Here is a 24,100-nt window from a genome sequence, read left to right on the forward strand (position 1 = left end):
TTGACAAAAAACTCCATATTAACCATTAATCACTCACCCTACTCATCTGATCTGGCACCCTGTGATTTTTACCTATTTGGAAAACTTCATTTCCCCATTAAAGGACACTGGTTTCAGGACATTTCGACTATCCAAAAGGCGACGACCGATATTCTCAAGAGCATTCCGAAAAATGACCTTAAACACTCATTTGAAATGCTAATTGACCGGACTAAACGCTGTATCGAAGCACAAGGAAACTACTTTGAATAAAAAATATCACTTTTAAAACATATTAATTTTTTGTTGTTTTTTTTAACAGTCCTGTTTCTTTTGCGACAAACCTTGTATGTATATAAACTCTTTAATTCGATTATTTTTTGGTGGCACAAACTACCGTTCGGTGGGAAAAAATATTATAGTCTGTACCAACTTGCAACATGTATACATCGACCTGCCCTAATGTACATACATATACTCGTATGTTAACTGTCTGACTGTAGTAGGCGAAAACAAGTAAAATCAGTCCACAACTTACCTCAGATATTATATTTCCTGTAGCCCAAAATTTTTTTGTTGGTACAATCTTCATATGAACGTGTGTGAAATTTTATTTCAATCTGTCAATTCATTCTTTTTTACAAGCCATTAAGTGCCACAGTATTTTTTACAATGGAAAAAATTAAATAGCGTTCAGTGATAAAAATCTTATTTTCAGAAGGTTTAGCACCAAAAGAAATTCACGAATGAATGCTGAAAGTGTATAATGATTGTTCACCTACAATTAGAACAGTAGAGAGAGGGTTTACTGAATTTATACGTGGTCGTTCAAGCCTTGAAAACGATCCACGAAGGACGTCCAAAAAGCGCATCAACACCAGAAATCATGACCAAAATACAGGATATGGTTTTGGAAGATCGTCGATTGACTGAGAGAGATTTAGTAGAGGCTCTACACATTTCATTAGGCAGTGTGAGTCATATTTATACCCTGAACAGGGTATATTAAGTTTGTCACGAAGTTTGTAACACCCAGAAGGAAGGGTCGGAGACCCTATAAAATATATATAAATATAAATGATCAGTGTGTCGAGCTGAGTCGATTTAGCCATGTCCGTCTTCTATATACATATATACGAACTAGTCCCTCAGTTTTTAATATATCGTTTTGAAATTTTGCAAACGTCATTTCCTCTTCAAGAAGCTGCTCATTTGTCGGAATTGCTGATATCGGACCACTGTAACATATAGCTGCCATATAAACTGAACGATCGGAATCAAGTATGGAAAACTTTCACATTTCTCAATGTATTTTCACAAAATTTTGCACAGGTTATTTTCTAAAGCAACAATGTAATCTCCGAATAAATTGTTCAGATCGGTTAACTATAGCATATGATGCCATACAAACTGTATGATCGGAATCAAGTTCTTGTAGGGAAAACTTTTACATTTGACAAGATATATTCACGAAATTTGGTATAGAGTATTTCTTAAGGCAACAATGTAATCTCCGAAGAAATTATTCAGATCGGTTAACTATAGCATACAGATGTCATACAAACTGAATGATCGGAATCAAATGCTTGCAAGGGAAACTTCCTCATTTGACGATATATCTTCACGAAATTTGGTATGAGTTATTGTTTATCGAAATAATATAATATGAGAATAAATTTTTCAGATCGGTTAACTATAGCATATAGTGCCATACAAGCCGAACGATCGGAATCAAGTTCTTGTAAGGAAAACTTTCACATTTGACGTGGTATCTTCACGAAATTTGGCATGGATTACTGCTTAAGGTAACAATATAATCTCCACTGTTCAGAACGGATTACTATAGCATATAGCTTCCATACAAACTGAACACATAGTCACTAACAGAAATGCACCTGTGAAGGGTATTTAGCTTCGGTGCAACCGAAGTTAACGTTTTTTCTTGTTTAAGTGAAGTTTTGGTTTTTAGAAAGCTGTGTGCACAATGGGTGCCGCATTCGCTAACAAAAAACATTTTAATGCGACTTTCTCAGCAACATTTTGAGCGTTTTAAAAAGGATATAGCGGATTTTGTGTGTCAATTCATCACTATGGATGAGACTTGGGTCTATCACCATGATCTGGATTCAAAACAAGAGGCTAAAGAGTGGTGAGAACCTGGCTGTTCGGCTTCGAAACGGGTTGGTGTCCGGAAATCGGCCAAGAAGGTTATGGTATCAGTTTAGGAATGCGATAGGATTACTTTCAAACTGGTAAAAAAATTAATTATGAATATTATTGCAACCTTTTGGACCAGTTGAAGGAAAAAGTTCGTGAAAAAGACCCGGTTTGCAGAAGAAAATTATCTTTTTTCATCAGGATAATGATGATCCATGAATTAAAGTTCGAGTTGTTGGAGCATCTACCGTATTCACCAAATTTGGCTCCCAGCGACTTCCATTTGTTTCCAGAACTCAAAAAATTTATGCGTGGCAAGCGTTTTTCGTCAAATGAAGAGGCCATAACGACTATTGAATCGTATTTTGCAGACCTTCTGGATTCTCACTTCAGGGATGGGATCCACAGATTGGAGGATCGTTGGAGCAAGTATATTAATGTTCAGTGAGATTATACTGAATGATAAAGCGTATTTTGAATCATAAAATTATGTTTTTCTTACTAAACAACAAAACTTATTGAACAACCTGGTACATGTATCCAATTCTGATTCTCTTACTGAATTTTTCCTCTCATAACCGATATACTAAATTGAGTTTGAGTTTTAAACGGATATGTAGTAAAGAAACTTAGTTAATTTAAGGCCTATAATATAAGTAAATAAGAAACTAAATAGAATTACAATTCATTTGCAGTCTCGTTGAATACTAAAATCTAGTCACAAGACTTTTAATAAACTATTTTGTCAGCATCTGCAAATATTTCACCACCCTTGAATTGCGCAAATTGCGAAATTATAAAATTGTGAGTTACACAGAACAAAGCTCTTCTATACTTGTATTTATTTAAGGACTAGTGAATAGTTGTAAATTTCCAAAATTATATTAACTGAGAGTATACCACATGGGAACATAAATTCTCGACCCTAAATATCGAAGAAAACTTTCAATAAACTAATTATAAATTACTGCTTGCGTACTTACCTATCACATTTATGAGTGCCAGTAGTTCGCACACGTAGTATCTGTAAGCCCACCAGTTGTGATACCTAATTAAAAAACAAACAAAGTAAACACATAAGTAGAGGTATATTTCGATTAATAAATAAATTGCTTTCATATGGCACAAAATATAGTGAATAATTATGTGCGAGACAGTCCCTGTGTATGAACTTACACACCTGCAAAGCATTTCCTCTTGGAATTTGGAACTAATTTTAAATATTTTATTTGTTTATTTAATGAATAAACCAAACAGTAAATATTCGCTCCCACGTGAAAACTGTTTTCCAATCGTAAATTTAGCAATACATTTTTTTAGATAAAGCACTAACCTTAGATTTTCCCATAAGTAATCTAATAGTAATTTCTTTTTTTGTTTTTTCTCGGCTTCGGAACAAATTCCTATATCTAAGTCCATGATAAGTGCATGAATTTTGCCACCTTCCCAAGATTTCCACAGCCATCTTGGTGTGTAAAATAAAATCGCCTGAAATGAAAAAGAGGAAAAAGAAAATTAATAATTTAAAATATCTAAAATAATTCAAAATTTGTACTTTCATAATATATGTAAATATGCATTCCTAATATGGAACTTCTCTGAATGTTTTCATTCAGATCCACTTTTGTCATACCATCATCAGGAAAAGATTACCCCTGAATTTTAATAATACATATCCCACAAATTGACCAATATTTGGGGTAAAAGTCAGCTGGTTCTAAGTACCTAGGGGTTTGAACATATGTATATTAATTGCTTCTTGACTTGTAAAATGGAAAGTGAAATTTAAAATTGTTTTGTGTGGGAAGTAGGCGTGGTTGCAGTCCGATTTCACTCAAATTCGCGCTGTAACATAAAAATATCATTAGAATGACAAATCGGTTGAAAACGATAGACCCCGAGATATGTGATGTCACCTAAAAGTGGGCGGTGTCACTCCCATCGACAATTTTTTCAGCGATTCCTTTAAATCACTCTCATACCCTCTTGGTTTTAATTTCTCTAGCGTATCTAGTTATTGATTTATCGCATTTTAAATAGTTTTAACAGTACGGTTTACACTGTTGGGCTGAAGTTGTTAAGGAGGTGTGTACATTAAACACGCCCATTTTCTCACATTTTTCAGCCCACAGGTTCCCCTTACTACCCTAATTCTCTGTGTCAAATTACAATTCCGAGGAAAATGGAATGCTTTTCAAATCCTGGTATAGTTGGCAATGATCCATTTTTAATTACCTCAAGTTAGTCCGGAGAATACACTTAATAGCAAACTTTTAAAAATTGTTTGAGCAACTCGTAGTCGCATTAAAAACTAAACTAAAAGGATCGGCTGCACACAAACAATACAAATAAAATGGTTCCAGAGAATAATTATTTCAGACAAATTTTAGATGCTTCAGTTGTGACTGAAACTGCTTTAAATATAAGAAAATTTAAAAAAAATATAATTGTAGAACACACAGGCTTTAGGGAATCGTACTGTCTGCAGACAATTTGTAACAAGCTTTATTATGTTTTACCCTTGTAGAAAATGTGTACAACAATTTAAGACTTAAGTTTCAAAATACAAGAGCGAAATTGACTAGATAGATTGAATCACTATAGCATATAGCTGTCATATAAACTGAACGATTTTCTGAAACGAGTTTTGTAGGGTCGGTGCAAAGCAAGTAAAATTTTTTTCTTATTTTTTTTACAGTATTATATTTCAATAAAAATACAAATATTTATACCAGATCATTGTTTTGAAATAAGTATATTATTATTTAAAATTATACACCAATATATTCATAATTAATTGTATTGTTGAGTTTATCCATTTTACCGTTTTTATTGCTATTAACTCAAGATGTTGATGTTATATACAGGTTATATAACAAACAAAATCTAACAAAATAATATTATATAGAACTATAAAAAATAGGAAAATTCTGAATTAGTTAATGAAGGACAGGGGTTTAAAGAGTAAATAATTCTTTCTCTAGTTTTGTAATAAACTTATCGGGCACCGTCGTACTTTTAAAATCTACTTTGTATGTATTCTGGTTTATTATTTTTAGTAGACATCAGTCAAGTTTTTTTGTGAGTTCACATAATTTTATTTTGCACGAAAGAGATTTCCACAATCTTGTGGTGCTTGTCCACTGCATTATTTTATTAATTACATAAGCATTAAAGTGTCAACCGCAATCTAGTTGGTGAGCTTACGGTGGATATATACACGCAGACGTCACGCATGTATTTTGTCATTGTTTTGACAAGCATTTAAACGGAGATATTTCAATTTTTTTTAAGTTGGAAAAGTCCTTCAGTGACGAAGCTGTTTTAGTATTTTCATAAAATTAAATAAACAATACATTGACAATCTCATCATGCTGACGCATTTAGTTGAATCTTAAGATTTAGTTAAAAATATCATCAATTACCCTATGAAGTACAAATGGCATTAAGCGATAAAGTAAACAAGCTAACGCCACAAGTCACAAAATGTCCGATTTTGAAAATTTATGCTAATTTCGATGACATATTAATAATAACTTGTATCATAAATTAGCCAACAATAACACCTCCTAAAACAATAAGCTGTAAATAACAAGAGCCCCGTGTCGCCAATTCAAATCTTGTCAACGGAAATTATTTTCATTGGCGACTGCAGGGGCGCCATTATTCTAACAAGTAATCCTTTTCGTAGGCGTTTCTCGGATTCGCCTGCTGGTGAAGTTCCCATTGTCATTGTCATTCGTTGCAAGTCACAATCGGGCTTTCTTTCGTTTTGTATGATTTTTGTGTTCCACTAACGGCAAACACATGCCACTCTTGGTAGCGCCAAATGTGAGCGATCAACGCTATTTTATGATGGATCTTAACATTTTGGACACTCGCAGTAAAGTTAATTAAATCCATAGTATTTATTAAATCACTATACCATATTGCTATAAACTTTTATTATTGTAATTAAAAATGTAGCTGTTCTCTTTTGACTTCTATATTCATACATTGGCATATAGATCAAATGTGTGGGTATGTGTACCTTCTCTTTAAAAAAGTAATGACTTATGACTATGAAAAATATATGAAAGTAAATATATGCATACATGTAAGTATGCTGGTAAGCAATATTTCTGACGCGATGAAATGCCTTATTTTTAAATTTATGTGATTCTGAAATTCAACTTTTAATTAATAATGAAAGAGGTGAAAGTTCAGTCATTTTATATTGGCAATCTGTTCGCAACAAGAAAAGGCTTTTTACCAATACGATTTTAAATCAAAATTATGTTTCATTGCCAACATTTTATTCGTCATCATTATGATGGTATGTATGTATTCTTCCCAACTCGACGTAAAAATTAATATGGAATTTAGGTGGTGGTTTGGATGTCTGTCTGTCCGTCTGACTGCCCGTATAAGAACTAAATATATTAATAATTTAGATGACTTTATAAAACTTGGTATCTTGGGACTATCGGAAGGTTGATATGGGTGGCTGGGTCCGGATTACTACCACGCTCACTAAATTGCGGTAATCGAAACCCTATTCAGAAACCAATTTCAACCAATTTTTATGCATTTTATTTTTATATTCAAGTATTACTATTTTTTATTGTAAAAATGTAATATTATATATACTACAGTATAATGTTAGATATACTATAATTCAGTGCAGAAAATGTGTAATACATAATGTTTTCCGATATTATAGTATACTTTATGCCTTCCCCTATTCCCAATATTCGTGATAGGGAGATTTAATACTAAATTAATACTGAAACTACTAGTATATTTCTACCAACCGGACTTGTGTCCGAAAAATCTTATTTATAATGCAATAAATTTATGCACTCTTGTTTCATTGCTGTAAAATTCCCATTGGATTAGGGGCATTACCTTACTCTTGCAAGATTGCAATGCAAAAATCCTATACCGAAATATGCAAGGCCAAGAGAGCACTCATTGCAAAATCTTGTGTTATATGATCGGCTGTTTCGGTCAATTTATTGTATCGGTATTCATTTTTAACAAAAAAACTGTAACAAATCTTTATAATTTAAGTAGAAATAATAAAATCTATTTAAAACTTTTTACTTTAAAACTTTATGTAAAATGACAGCTCAAAAGAGTTGCAATTATATTTTTACGTGTCATTGCACGAAAATAATCATGATCTTTGATCTGACATATTTTACAGCTATTGCAAATAATTTTCTGCGTATGTTTGTTGTAGTGCCGTTGCACCAAGTGGAAAACTCTGCAATTCGTGCACCGTGGAAGGGTTTTGCAAGAGCAAGATCCAAAAACGAATGATGTTATTTTAAAGCCCTATGGTAACTCTAACAATTCCATAAAAGCCATTTTTTTCTAACGGTACTTTTCCTCCTATTGCAGGTAGTAAGCGGCATGCTCTGAAAACGGTGTTTCATTGTTATAAAGGCACTCTTGCCGATCAGTGCTATTTAGATTTCTAATTAATTTTATTAAATTGGGTTAGCTAATCGGAAAATGCTGCGCAAAAGCATACTTAACGATAAAAGGACGCTTTAAATGGTGAAGGTTTGACCAATCGGTCGGTAACAGTGGTGTGTAATTACCTGAATAACAAAGGAATTTATGGTCAGAGAACTTACTCTGGTAAGAAAGTTTTATGAGGACTTTCACCAATTTAGTGCGAGTTCTGAGTTGAAAACAGCTTTTGCTGCTTTCTTATTACACCAACTCAATACCAAATCGAATATTCGCACTTATTAATAATAATGGAAACACAACAAATTATATTAAAAAAAAATAGAAATTTGTTTCTTTCCTTTTTTTGTGGTGGAAGGGCTGTCTTTATAGCAATGAAATACCGTTTTCAAAGTATTCCGTTTACTACCTACAATAGGAGGAAAAGTACCGTTAGAAAAAAATTGTTTTTTTAGAATTGTTAGTTAGATTTACCATAGTTATTTTTCCCAGCACTGGTAAAAAATTCACGATTTGAGAACGGCATATTCACTGCCCAAATAATGATATCCATTTAAAACATAATTACATGTTATCGCGTTATTCAATACTATTTTAAGGTAATGCTTACGTTACCCTTCCAAAAGTTCTTTGTACATATGATATCTACCAGTTGTCTCAAAAATGGTATTTAGTAACACGCTTCCAGAACTGGATTTATCTGCTAAATCAACCCAGTTTCGAAATTCGTGATCACTACCACAAGAATACGACGATAATTATATTTTGCAATATTCTGAATCACTGCTACTAACTTATTTGCCTCTCTGATCCCATGACATGTAACCATTTTCTTCCATATCGAATAGAAATTCGCTTCTATTTAGTTTGTCTTTCAATGTATATGTTCCGAATTTTAGAACTTTTTCAGAACTAGAAGATATATTTTTCGATATAAGATAATCGAAATACTTGTTCCTGGTATACTTACAAAGATCAGAAAGAAGGAATAAGTATTTCACAGTTTTGGTAAGGTACTCGTATTTCATTGAATAGTGCAAAATCAATGTAATAAAAGTAGTTTGAATTGTTTCCAATAATAGTCACCAATATTACGTCAAACCAAAACAAGAAAACACCTTAAACTCGGCTGGACCGAATTTATAATACCCTTCACCTTTCGGGCAGTTTGTATGGGAGGTATATATGTATGTATAGCAGTGCCTTGGGGAGAAAAGAACGTGTGCAAAATTACAGAGCGATATATATGTATATAACTAGTTCGTATATATATGTACATACAGACAGACGTACAGACAGCTGGACATGGCTTAATCGACTCAGCTCGTCACGCTGATCTTTTATAAAAGTTTGTTCAAAAACATCGCAAATTTTTTATTCCTTTAGAAAGTATTATTATTTTATTCATGAATACCTAATTTTGCATCTTTAAAGCAAGCACTCCCAGCGTTGCACTGCAGATATCGTTTTTTCCGAAAATAAATTGTTTGTGATCTTATTTATGTAGCTACTCCTTCTATGCAGTTTTTATCTCTTCAACCGTGGTCTAACGCCGTCCTTTCATGAGCCTTTTTAGTTCAGTGGACGAAAAAATCACAGGGGGCCATGTTTGGGGAATACGGTGGCTGCGGATCATTAATGTGCAGTTGTGGGTCAAATATTTGTCCACAACACATATTTCTGGTGGATTGCTTTGCGCAAATTGCGAATAACTTGCAGTTTATATTCTTTATATACGACCATTACGACCATTTAGCAACAACTCAATGGTGATTCAACGATTGGCCAATATTATTTTCTTCATTCATTAATCCGCAACGCTCTGCATAGTTCAAATAATCTCGACCCTCTGAGACCATTTTGTACCACCGATAAACGTTGCTTTTTCCCAAGGTAACTTAGATTCCTATCTTCGACAGTCAACATTCGGAATGAGTCCGCGCATTTAATTTTGTTTTTCACACAAAATTTCATACAATTTCTTTGAACCATTTTTTGGAATATATATACTATACAAATGATCAGGATGACGGAAAAAGTTGAAATCCGGGTGACTGCCTGTCTGTCCGTCCACTGCCACAATAAATTAAGATATAGAATTGTAATTTCTCATGGGGGAAAATTTTTTAAAAAGTAGACGTGGCTCAACCATATAATTAATTAAATGTGCATACCACTAACGATACAACAACCAAATTTACATAGCCCAAATAGAATTTATAAGAACTCCTATCCTTCTTCTTCTTTACTGGCTTACGCGATTATAGCTGAGTCAACAACAGCGCAACGTGGCGCCAATTGGATATTCTAATTTTTATTCTACGAGAGAGGACCTTCTCTATTACCTACTCAGTCCGAGGCCAAAGTTATTCTGCGTTGGATTTCTAGCCTTACGTTGTTGTTGGTGTTCATGTTTGTACCAAAATAGGCGAAATTATCTACAACTTCGAAGTTATGACTATCAACAGTGACGTGGGAGCCTAATCGCGAGTGTGGGGACTGTTTTCAAGCCTTGAAGACGATTCACGTGAATGACGTCCAAAAAGCGCATCAACACCAGAAATACAGTATATGGTTTTGGAAGATCGTCGGTTGACTGAGAGAGATTTAGTAGAGCCTCTACACATTTCATTAGGCAGTGCGAGCCATATTTAAGGTGAAATTTTGGATTTTAGAAAGATGTGTGCATTTGTTACCAATGAAACAAAAACACATTATATCACCATGATTCTGAATCAAAACAAAAGGCTAAAGAGTAGTGCGAACCTGGTTGTTCGGCTTCGAAACGAGTTCGTGTCCGGAAATCGGCCAAGAAGGTTATGGCATCAGTTTTTTGGGATACGAGAGGAATTTTGTTTGCGGATTGCTTGCAAGGTGGTAAAAAAAACTAATGCTGAATATTATTGCAACCAGTTGAAGGAAAAAATTCGTGAAAAAAGACCCGGTTTGCAGAAGAAAAAAATAATTAATGCTTAGAGAGATTATACTGAATAAAAAAATGTATTTCGATTCATAAAATTGTGTTTTTCTTACCAAACGACAAAACTTATTGAACAACTTGGTATTTCGTATTGCCATTGTTCACTGCCAGACCCATTTGCTTTGCTTCCTTATCCGCGGGTGTTGATATAAGTACGCCAGCAGGCGCACACCCTTGTAGTAGATTGTACCAGCGTTAGACTTCTGCAGCTCGAATTATTTTCTCCAGCAGCGGATTGAAGAAGTTACAGGATAGGTAGTCGCCTTATTTGAAACCTTATTTGGTATCAAACGGCTCGGAGATGTCCTTCCCGATCCTGACGGAGCTTTTGGTTTTGCTCAACGTCAGTAGGAGTTTTGTGGGGATACCAAATTCAGACATTGCGACATAAAGGCAACACCTTTCTGTGTTGTCAAAATCAGCTTTGAAATCGCCGAAGAAGTGGTGTGAGAGGTCTTTTCACGGGTCTTTTCCAAGATTTGGCACATGGTCAATATCTGGTCGGTTGTTGATTTGCCAGATCTAAAGCCCCACTGATAAGGTCCAATCAGTTTGTTGACGGTGGGCTTTAATCCTTCACACAATACGATAGAACCTTACACACGATATTGAGAAGGCTTTTCCACACAGTAGTTGGCGCAGATTGTGAGGTCTTCCTTTTTGTGGATTGTGCAGAGCATACTTAAATTCAAATCATATGGTGGTCCGACCATATTTTACAAAGAAGCTGATAGAATCCCTCTAGTATATTGTATTACATGGTACATAGGTACATCAACTCATACATAATGATGTCAAGACTTTCTTTGCATACGTTCAGACATACTCTATCATATACTATATTACTCATGTTCCTAATATATATTACTAATAATAACAAACAAGCCATTCTTAAACAGTTTTCGATGTTAGTCGGGTTTCAAATACTCCTCCACAAAAAATGTGATGAAATAGGGGCGTAGGGGGTTTGAAGAATGTATGAAAGTGTATTAAAAATTGTTGCAACTAGTTCACCAGTTCACATTTAATTTTTTAAGATTTTCTAAGTCAATAGATGACGAAAATTCCCATAGTTATAAAAGTCTGTCAATACTATTATAAAGATAAATAGGTTGATGGCATCAGAAATAGCTTTACATATGTACATATAAAACAGGCGTGTTTGAAACCCAATAGTGAATATTCCTAAACTAAGAAATGTATTATTAAATATTATCAATAAAAGTATTTTTTTCTCATTTTTATTGAACAAAATATTATTCAAAGATACACACTTTGAGTAAAGTATCTTAATAGCAAAGTTTGAATTTTTATCAAACTAAAATTTGCTTTTTTCGATAACACCAATAAATTGAATAATGTAATAGAAATTTAAGGCGCCACCCGTAAAAGGTATTTTCGAAGTACCGGTGTATTAATCAATTCCGTTTACTAAATATTTTGGTGTCGTCAAACTATGGTGTCGTCAAACTATGGTGAACGCTCTGTCAACGTATCCAGATAGTCTAAATTGCAATCACTCAGGGGTAGAATTGTAAGCAAAATATTTGACAGACGCCGACAAATCAACATGGCCGCCACAGTGAACAACATCTACCGTTTCTGTATACGCATGTTTATGTGAAAACTTACTTTTGCGTATGTTTTCTGCTTAATGCATTCAACTTGAAAATTGATTTTGAAAATATGCCAAGTATGCATTGTAGCAAGGCGATTTTGTAATTGTTTTCAAAAATTATAATAAAAGCTCACAACACAAAAGACAACGTTGCCATGCAGGCAAACGGAAAATTGATATATGTACATACATACATATGTACATATACTACAAACAGAAAGCAACGATCGGCATACGAAAATGCTTGCAAAATTTCACGCTTAATTTCAGCGAAAACGTCATTGATGCATATCTGTACTTTGAACATGCAGGCAAGCTGAATAAGTGCTGGTGATGAATTTCTCTTGCTTTATATACGAACATAATTATACATACATATGTACTTAACATAAAAGAGTATTACAGAGTTTTAGAGATCTTTTTATTTATTTTGATTGCGAATAAGAGCACACATTAACCTAACCGATAATTTAATTAATTCTCATATTTTGTAACAAAAAGGAATAAACATTTTTAAAATTTTTAAAAAACAAAACCGTACGAATCATTTAAACAAGACTAAATTTATTATTAAAGAAGGATTCTTGCCTGGAAAAAGAGGTTTTTTTACATTGCCAAAGTTTTACTATTTAAAAATATGGAGATTTTTCAAAATTCGAATTACTATCGGAGATATAGATAATTTACAGACCCAGCATTCAAACTGGTTCGGCTTTACGCGAAACTTTCAACGCATTTTTTTAAAACTGTCTTTTTGTATGGTTTCATATTTCCGAATTTTAATTTTTACTATTTAAAAAAAATCGAAATAGTCGCAAAAAGATTTATACCTCTTTTTTTATTTCAAAGGAATCGCCATTTCATGAAAAATTGTTTCCAACTTTTCCGTAGAACCAGACGTTGCGACATTTTTCCAGATTAATAATATATTTTTTTGGTTTAATATTTCTTATATTCTTGTAATATTAATAAACTACTAGTAAAGGTGATCTGACCGATGCCCAGAGCATACTTAAATTATGGAGGGAACACTTCTCCAGCCTGCTGATTGGCAGTGAACGTACAACACCAGGAGAAGGCGAACCCGATACCCCAATCTATGACGATGGAGCAGGCGTTCCATTGCCCGACCATGAAGAAGTTCGAATAGCAATTGCCCGCTTGAAAAACAACAAAGCGGCAGGGGCCGATGGATAGCCGGCCGAGCTATTCAAACACGGCGGCGAAGAGCTGATAAGGTGCATGCATCAGCTTCGTGCTATGCCCAATCCGTAAAAAAGGAGACCCCAAAATCTGCGCCAACTACCGTGGGATTAGCCTCCTCAACATCGCATATAAGGTTCTGTCGAGCGTATTGTGTGAAAGATTAAAGCCCACCGTCAACAAACTGATCGGACCTTATCAATGTGGCTTCAGACCTGGTAAATCAACAACCGACCAGATATTCACCATGCGCCAAATCTTGGAAAAGACCCGTGAAAGGAGAATCGACACTCACCACCTATTCGTCGATTTCAAAGCTGCTTTCGACAGCACGAAAAGGAGCTGCCTTTATGCCGCGATGTCTGAATTTGGTATCCCCGCAAAACTAATACGGCTGTGTAAACTGACGTTGAGCAACACGAAAAGACGAAATATCTCCTGTCATCAAACAAACAGTCGTCGCACTCGCGACTTGGCTCCCACGTCACTGTTGACAGTCATAAATTTGAAGTTGTAGATAATTTTGTCTATTTAGGAACCAGCATTAACACCGCCAACAATGTCAGCCTGGAAATTCAACGCAGGATAACTCTTGCCAACAGGTGCTACTTCGGACTGAGTAGGCAATTGAGAAGCAAAGTCCTCTCTGGACGAACAAAAACCAAACTCTCTAAGTCATAATACCTCATAATACCCGTCCTGCTATATGGTGCAGAGGCTTGGACGATGACAACAACCGATGAGTCGACGTTGCGCGTTGGCCACGGCGAATATCACATTCGATGGAACGATGAGCTGTACGAGATATACGACGACATTGACATAGTTCAGCGAATTAAAAGACAGCGGCTACGCTGGCTAGGTCATGTTGTCCGGATGGACGAAAACACTCCAGCTCTGAAGGTATTCGACGCAGTACCCGCCGCGGGAAGCAGAGGAAGAGGAAGACCTCCACTCCGTTGGAAGGACCAAGTGGAGAAGGACCTGGCTTCGCTTATATCCAATTGGCGCCACGTAGCGAAGACAAGAAACGACTGGCGCGCTACTGTTGACTCGGCTATAATCGCGTAAGCGGTGTCTACGCCAGTAAAGAAGAAAAAATAAAAAGGGGAGTAAAAAGTAGGAGAGAGTACTAAGTTCGGGTGTAATAGAACATTTTATACTCTTGCAACTTACAAAGATCACAGGCAGCAAAACAGATTCACATGTTGGCAATATTGGGTTACAATCAAACCCAAAACTATACTAAATTATCTTCAATCGATTTTATCTACATATTTTACTAAGGTATTTTGGATGCATTGTTATTAGTAAAACACGCTCACTCCTTTTCGTTGAGTTAATTCACATATTGGCAGATATGCTCGGAAGTTCGAAAAACTTTATAGTATATTAGGTATATGAGGGCAAACGAAGTAAGAACAAGAAAAAACGTTAACTTCGGTTGCACCGAAGCTAAATACCCTTCACAGGTGCATTTCTGTTAGTAACTATCTGTTCAGTTTGTATGGCAGCTATATGCTATAGTAATTCGATCTGAACAATTTCTTTGGAAATTACATTTTTGCCTAAAAAAATAATCTATACCAAATTTCGTGAATATATATTGTCAAATGTCAAAATTTTCCATACAAGAACTTGATTCCGATCGTTCAGTTTATATGGCAGCTATATGTTATAGTGGTCCGATATCGGCCGTTCCGACAAATGAGCAGCTTCTTGAAGAGAAAATGACGTTTGCAAAATTTCAAAAGGATATCTTAAAAACTGAGGGACTAGTTCGTATATATACAGACAGACAGACAGACAGACAGACGGACGGACAGACGGACGGACATGGCTGAATCGACTCAGCTCAACATACTGATCATTTATATATATACTTTATAGGGTCTCCGACGCTTCCTTCTGGGTGTTACAAACATCGTGACAAACTTAATATACCCTGCTCAGAGTATAAAAAGGACTAAACGTACACAGCTCGTGATGCTGATCATTCTCATATATGTATATATAAAGGTGTTACAAGCTTCGTTGCAAAATTAATATATATGTAAATGAAATAGAACTACAAAAATCGTTTGAAAAGTGCAATGTCGAAAAAATCCGTATGCTTCCACATAACGGCGGATTGGACTGGAAAAACTTGTTCCCTCTGTGCTACGAACAGTGAGATTTTTAGGGTCCAGATTGTATTTTAAACTGAAATAGTTCTTATTTTATGAAAGTTATTGGCCGTCTCAAAACCTTTAAGTCAATCAATAACAGAAATGAATAGTACATGGAGTACAATTGAGACTATATGTAAGTTCTATGGAAAATCGGTTCATCCATTCATTTTTCGAAAGGAAACCGCATTAATCTCATGAAAACATTTTTACTTTATACCTTTAGAATATCGTGCATATTTCCTAATATTTACATATAGTATAAAATAAACCGTAAAGACGAGAATCATTAATTAAGAATCTGCTCATTCGTTGAAACCGTCTATAACATATATTTGGCATACAGACTGGCCGATCAAACTCAAGATATGGTAAAGAAATTTGTATACCTTTTTGCTACAAAAAATCTATTTGTCCAAGAGTTTTATAGAATCCATGCTGTTGAAGCTAACGTTTTTTCTTTTTCTAAATTCTAAATTAAAATTGATTTGAATGATAGCTAACAAAATTCTGAATATTATAATTTAGTGGAAAAGAAGTACATTCGTATATCCATTCATAATACATATAAGTCCAAAATGGATCTTCATGGGAGTTGAATAGGTACTTTAAGAGATTAGCACGAAAAAATGAGAATTTAAATAGTTTTTTTTGCTATTAAATCATGTTATTTTACAAAAGTAACAACATGGCATTATTATAGAATGTGTTGACTTGAAGTCACGAAAATTTCTAAAAAAAATTTAATTTCCAAAGTTACAAGCCTATTTGTCTTTGTGTTGACCTAGCTCCCAAAAAAGGTACTTGCGGTGGCAACCATAAGTCCTTGGAGATTCATCTACAATAAATCGGACAAAAAAAATTAGTTTTATAAATAGATAATCCAAGGATTTTTTTTTCAAAAATTAACAAACAAAATTCCCAAAACAAACTTTTTTCATTCCACCAAGAGGACTGCATAGAGTATGAGCCACCCTACACATCTGATGTGTAGAGAAAAACATCGAAACTTATCGTTGTTATAGAGATCTTAGCAATAAGAAGAAGTTGTCATAGTTTTGAAGGTCGCACTAAAACTTCTCAGAATCTGAATTCTACCCAGCTTCCGACTAAAATAAAAACCTACTGTACCATAGGAAAATTATTACGTCATAAAACTTGAAATTATGTATATGAAAGCGCCAAAATAAGTTATTAGAAATGACGACTTCTTTAAATGCTGGAATATCTATACTATAAATATTGTAATGCAATTGATTTTATAGGTGTGTACTAGTTTTCTGAATTTGCTTTAAAAATACACATTCAAGTATATTTTCAACGAAAATCGTGCAGCGGATTATAGCTTGGTTCACACCAAGGAAAATACCATCAGCTCTGAAATACAATATCCATTTGCTTTACGATGAATATCTTATAATTCCGCAATGTGCAGACACATGTATATATAATGTGCGAGTATTTTTCAAGTACATCTCCCACACAACGATGTCATAGTAGAAAATAAACCAAGAAAAATAAATAAACTATATGTAGTTTGTCGTCACTCTAATTCTTGGCACTAAACAAATCGGAGGGAACTATTACGTGTGACATGTGCCATCAAATAACCCAAAAACTATTTCATATTATGCACGACCGCGACAATATGTGCAGGCAAATATTGAAACCTGTCAGTTTTGGACACATTACAACAACTAATTCAATAAATTAGTCTTAACAACAATGCAATTATGGCCTATCCACACAAAATATATTTATTTCGAGTATTGCAAATACATTGTCACCAATATTATACTATTAAGGCTGTCCACAAAAAGGAATACCCCACAATCTGCGCCAACTACTGTGGGATAAGCCTCCTTAACATCGCGTATAAGGTTCTATCGAGCGTATTGTGTGAAAGATTAAAGCCCACCGTCAACAAACTGATTGGACCTTATCAGCGTGCCTTTAGACCTGGAAAATCAACAACCGACTAGATATTCACCATGCGCCAAATTTTGGAAAATACCCGTGAAAGGAGAATCGACACACACCACCCGTTCGTCGATTTCAAAGGTACTTTCGACAGGACGAAAAGGAGCTGCCTCTATGCCGCGATGTCTGAATTTTCCCCGCAAAACTAATACGGCTGTGTAAACTGACGTTGAGCAAATCCAGAAGCTCCGTCAGGATCGGGAAGGACCTCTCCGAGCCGTTAGATACCAAACGAGGTTTCAGACAAGACGACTCCCCATCGTGCGACTTCTTCCACCTGCTGCTGAAGAAAATAATTCGAGCTGGACAAGGAAGCAAAGCGAATGGCTCTGGCAGTGAACGAGGGCAAGACGAAATATCTCCTGTCATCAAACAAACAGTCGTCGTACTCGTGACTTGACACTCACGCCACTGTTGACAGTCATAACTTTGAAGTTGTACATAGTTTCGTATATTTGGGAACCAGTGTAAACACCACCAACAATCTCAGCCTGGAAATCCAACGCAGGATAACTTTTGCCAATAGGTGCTCCTTCGGGCTGAGGCAATTGAGAAGTAAAGTCCTCTCTCGACGAACAAAAACCAAACTCTATAAGTCCCTCATTATTCCCGTCCTGCCATATAGTGCAGAGGCTTGGACGATGACAACAACCGAGAGAAAAGTTCTACGCAGGACTTATCGTCTGTACGAGATATACGACGACATTGACATGGTTCAGCGAATTAAAAGAGAGCAGCTACGCTGGTTAAGTCATGTTGTCCGAATGGACGAAAACACTCCAGCTCTGAAACAGGTGGAGAAGGACCTGGCTACGCTTGAATATCCAATTGGCGCCACTGTTGTTAACTTGACTATAATCGCGTAAGCGGTGTCTACGCCAATTAAGAAGAAGAAGAAGGCTGTTGCTTTATTTTTAGCAAAGTTTTTGCATTCACTTATATATTCTGTAGAAAAATCTAAAATATCTTGTAATATGTTTCGTTAATGACCCGGCGATTTCATTAATTTCTTTGAGCTTTCCAAAAGATGGGAGGACCGCTGCATGGTAAATAATAAACTAACAGATAACTTAAACAGGTTAAATACTTGAAAAATATTTACAACATCCATAATTACTTTCATTCTACCATTTAAAACTGTCTAAAACTTATTTGAAATAGATACTAAATACTTCCAAAAGTTATATAAATTATTATTTTAATAGTTTTAAGATTTTTACTTTTGTTTTTGAACTCATAATGTTCACCCAAAAGAAGCATTGAAAAAATTTAAAAATTCAATATTTTTCTTTTGTTGCTCTTGAATTACTCATGGGATTCATTCTAGGAACTACTTATTCTAAATCGACAATTTGTATTTGAGTTATAGATATAGTATAGTATAACTATGTATATGTACTAGTATATTTTAGCACATCTACAAACGAACATCATTAATTTTAAATTTTTCAAAAGCCTTAGAGATATTTCTTCAATATTTTTGTAGTGTTCTCAGCACTAAATTCAATTCTTAACGGCGAAAGTTACGGTCTTGGCGGTTTTTGAAAAATTTAAAATAGGCGATTAAAACTTTTATAATATTAAGGATAATATATTGTGCAGAGTATTATATGTTTCATCACTCATTCTTTACTCCTTATTCATAACTCATAAAGCTAATTGATATACATATATTTAAGCTGATATACCTACATATATACATATACCAGTCACAAGCCTATTTGTCTGACCATGGAATTGATAGCTATGCTATGAGTAGAGATATTTCTGCAAAACTTAGTAAACGCAATTCTTGTTATTTTGAGAAGATTAGTAATACTTTGGGCAGAATCGAACTAAAATTTGTTTCAAAATTGGGATATAGCAACCTCCTATTCAATGGTTTTTAAACTATTTAAAGTTTGATAGTTGATGAACATCAATTTTAAGTAAAAAGATGACATAATCGGTGGCCAAATTGAACAATGCGCAAAAATCAGCTTCTTTGATTATATATGACACGTTATTTTAGAATATACATATGTATAACCCAAGTATTAATGAAGATATAAAGGCAAAACAAAACTAAAATAAACCTAGTGTCAGGAAACGACCATATAACTCATATAGCGAGGGTGTGGATCTTTCCTCGTTTGAGTTTATATCATAAATAATATCAATACGTTAGATATCTTAGATTAATTTTCTGTCGAAGCAGGTATGACAGAGAAGGTTATCCATCTTTTTGTTTTATTTAGTTTGGTCAGCCGAACGGCATCGTAAAATAGTTTGCACATTTTGCATCTTGACTTGGAAGACGAAGAACGTTCTGGGCGATTAAGAAAGTTTTAAGATGTGGAATTGAAAGCATTACTCGTTGGATATTGTTGCCAAACACAAGAAGAGTTCACGGAATCTTTGTGAGCCTCTTACGCATCCATTTCAAAACCTTTAAAAACAGAATTGAAGCCAAGAGACGTTGAAAGACTATTTCGCATATCAGAAATGCTGGTTGAACGGTACGTAAGGATGCCTTTTTTGCATCCGATTGTGAATGGGGATAAAAAATGAATTAATTACGACAATCCTAAACGCAAAAAAAATCATATGTGAAACCTGGCCAACCAGCTAAATCAACGGCAAAACCGAATATTCATCATCAAAGTGTTCTTATAACTCACTACCATTTATTCCGTTCAATGCATAACGCCCTCACTGGAATAAGGTTTGCACCAGAACAGGATATCAAAAATAATATTAATTCGTTCTTGGCCACCAGAACGATGGAATGGAATCTATAAATGTATAGATAGATGGGCGAATGTTATAGATTCAGATGGACAATACTTTGAACAATACTATTGTACCCCGACGAATTTAGTTACAGACTCAATAGCTGTAAGATTTATTATTGTCATCGGCAAATAATCTGTGGGTACACTAATTATTTGGAAAGAAACACCCACGATTGCAACGCCACTTAGTTTGGCGTAAAGCATTTGCAATTTGTGTCATAAAAATAGAAATGTAATCTCCCACAAAAACATAAACATATCTCTTTTATTTATAAATTTCCAAAAATACGGATCTTTACATACGAGTTTGCCATGAGTACCATAACTAATATACAATTATATCTTGATATGTATGTATTTACCTCATACATACTTAGCTACAAAGCACACAGTCAGCGGACGCCCAAATTTTCACTAACTTGTCCTATGTTGATATGTCTGTGTATTCATGTTTGGTCACTATTGGGGAATACGTTCAGAAAGCCTTCGAGTATGTACTATGTCTAGCGGTAAAAAGCCGGTATTCTACCTAATAAATTCAGTGTCGATTAAAAAACATATAATTTTGAAGATTGCACAAAATAAAACTTGTGAAAAAATAAATAAAGCATTTTCACCAAATTCGCTTTTCTCCAGCGCATTTTAATGATCTAGAATACATACACATATGTACCATATACCTAGTATATAGTATACACACAAACGCTTATTAGTTCCACTTAGTCTACTTTTCCGCCTATGTCAAAATTTCAATGTTTTTGTATGAGCTTTGCTAAATGCGGCGGCGTTCTGTTGGTGTCACAGCACTATAATAGATGTCGTCGTGGTGGCATATTCACTGCCTATAAATAAATGTATTATAGAGTTTCCCCTCAGTAATGACGCGTAGACGCTCTTTTAATTTACTGAATAAGTTCTTTGTCTTTGTAGAGAATGTGATTGTCCCAAGAGTCAGCGAAGACCAAGGGGTAAGAGTGAAGCTAAAGAACCTAGTTGCATACAATGTCGGCAGACCGTTTATTTGAAAAGTTTATATTCCACTATATATGCTTATGGTAAATAAGTATGGCCTGTAGTAAATGGTCTGGTAACAAATCACGAGGTATGATATGGCTTTTATATTCTATATTCTATTTATTTTAAAATGTATTATCTGCATTAACAAATGAAAGTCAGAAAATTTAACCATTAGTCACCTTGGTTGAATTCACTAGGTATCGAATAATATTAAACGATGGATACACTAATTATCATGTACACTGATATGGGGCAAATCATTATTATCAGCCGAGAAGATCTAAAGACTTGAACCTGTTTGTTGAATGTTGAAATGACAGAGCTCTAATTCCTTAAAATACTCGTAAGTTAGTTTTTTTTTGTTTAAATATATTTTTTTTTTTATTTAATATGCTTTTTGTTTTTAAAGCCTAACAATAAGTAATAAAATCTTAAACCTATTTAAAAACTAGACACGCTCAAGCAAATGATTGAGGTGTTTTGGTGATACATTGCTCCTCAGTACGCGGGCATATCTCTTCTTTTAAGGCGTGTTTGATTGCAGGAATGTACCAAAGCATTAGCCAAAGGGTTTGGGTGATCACGGAGTTTACATATATATTTAATTCTGCTGTCTTCTACTTCTTTCCTTACCATAGAAATACCAAGGTCTTTATGGATATTCTCATTACGCATGTACCATGGTGAACACGTGATTGATCTAAGCATTTTTGATTGGAACCTTTGTAACGGGTGATTTTTTTGAGGTTAGGATTTTCATGCATTAGTATTTGACAGATCACGTGAGATTTCAGACATGGTGTCAAAGAGAAAGATGCTCAGTATGCTTTGACATTTCATCATGAATAGACTTACTAACGAGCAACGCTTGCAAATCATTGAATTTTATTACCAAAATCAGTGTTCGGTTCGAAATGTGTTTCGCGCGCGTGTTTTGTTCAGCGATGAGGCTCATTTCTGGTTGAATGGCTACGTAAATAAGCAAAATTGCCGCATTTGGGGTGAAGAGCAACCAGAAGCCGTTCAAGAACTGCCCATGCATCCCGAAAAATGCACTGTTTGGTGTGGTTTGTACGCTGGTGGAATCATTGGACCGTATTTTTTCAAAGATGCTGTTGGACGCAACGTTACGGTGAATGGCGATCGCTATCGTTCGATGCTAACAAACTTTTTGTTGCCAAAAATGGAAGAACTGAACTTGGTTGACATGTGGTTTCAACAAGATGGCGCTACATGCCACACAGCTCGCGATTCTATGGCCATTTTGAGGGAAAACTTCGGACAACAATTCATCTCAAGAAATGGACCCGTAAGTTGGCCACCAAGATCATGCGATTTAACGCCTTTAGACTATTTTTTGTGGGGCTACGTCAAGTCTAAAGTCTACAGAAATAAGCCAGCAACTATTCCAGCTTTGGAAGACAACATTTCCGAAGAAATTCGGGCTATTCCGGCCGAAATGCTCGAAAAAGTTGCCCAAAATTGGACTTTCCGAATGGACCACCTAAGACGCAGCCGCGGTCAACATTTAAATGAAATTATCTTCAAAAAGTAAATGTCATGAACCAATCTAACGTTTCAAATAAAGAACCGATGAGATTTTGCAAATTTTATGCGTTTTTTTTTTAAAAAAAGTTATCAAGCTCTTAAAAAATCACCCTATATTATGTCTATATTAGTTGCACAGGTCGTACCCCACAGTTGAATGTCATACATCCAAATCGGCTTTATGACCGCATTATATAAAAGCACTTTATTGTCTAGGCGAAGTTTAGAGTTTTTATTTAAAACCAATTTAAATTTGCAGCTCTTATCTTCATGCAAGTTATTTTACTAGATATATGTTTTTTCCACGTGAGCCTTCTATCTAGGTGAATAACAAGATATGTTACTTCGTTCGCTTGGGGTACTAAAATATTGTTAATTTTTACTGCCGGACACATTTTTGGTCTAAGCGAAAATGTAACATGCTTACACTTTTGTTCATTTACCTTTATACGCCAGTTGGCTAGCCATTCTTCGACAAACCTTAAGTGCTCGGCTAATATTCTTGATGCTATTATGTGGCATTTGTTACGGCTCACTATAGCTGTGTCGTCCGCAAAAGTAGAAGTTAATACATTATTAGCTGTTGAAAGATCTGCTGTATATATGATGTATAGTGTTGGGCCTAGAACACTGCCCTGGGGTACACCAGCCCTTATCTGTCTTTCATCAGATATGAAATCTCCCACTTTTACCATAAATTTTCTATTTTTTAAATACGATTCCAATGTTTTATATAATTTTGAAGGTAGAATATTTTTAATCTTGTATAAAAGGCCCTCATGCCATACCTTATCAAACGCCTGAGCCACGTCTAGAAATATAGCTGAACAGTACTCTCTGTGCTCAAATGCTTTTCTTATTTCGTTAGTAATTCTATTTACTTGCTCAATCGTGCTATGTTTTTCACGAAACCCAAATTGGTGCATTGGTACTCGTAAGTTAGTTTCAAATGGGCCTGAAGTAGTGTATATTCCTGCTGGGATTTTCACACACATTTTCACAATTGTTGGCAGCATCAATGTGTGAAATCTTCTCTCATGAAGCTAATCATTAATATTAAATTTATTTCATGATTATGATCTTTACCCACGTCTTGCTGCCAAATTTACGACCAATATTTGATATAAAATACGAGATCGCGCATTGAGCATTGAATCAATTGACAAGATTCTTCGCGTAGAAAAAGTTTGAAGCGTTCATTGGGGCGTGTTAAATG

General features: G+C 34.9%; 1 protein-coding gene across 8 annotated transcripts in view; it reads right to left on the reverse strand.

The window, feature by feature from the left end:
- Positions 1–24,100, reverse strand: part of LOC105233123 (innexin shaking-B) — a 337,491-nt gene that overhangs the window by 19,840 nt on the left and 293,551 nt on the right. For all 8 annotated transcript variants that reach the window (XM_049455185.1, XM_049455184.1, XM_049455188.1 and 5 more), the window contains 2 exons: positions 3,470–3,624; positions 3,120–3,184 (listed from right to left, as the gene is read on the reverse strand). In XM_049455185.1, coding sequence (XP_049311142.1) covers positions 3,120–3,184; positions 3,470–3,624 — 220 coding nt within the window. The remainder of the gene's footprint in view (positions 1–3,119; positions 3,185–3,469; positions 3,625–24,100) is intronic.

Source organism: Bactrocera dorsalis, chromosome 4 (assembly GCF_023373825.1).
Source record: "Bactrocera dorsalis isolate Fly_Bdor chromosome 4, ASM2337382v1, whole genome shotgun sequence".
Lineage (NCBI taxonomy): Eukaryota > Metazoa > Arthropoda > Insecta > Diptera > Tephritidae > Bactrocera > Bactrocera dorsalis.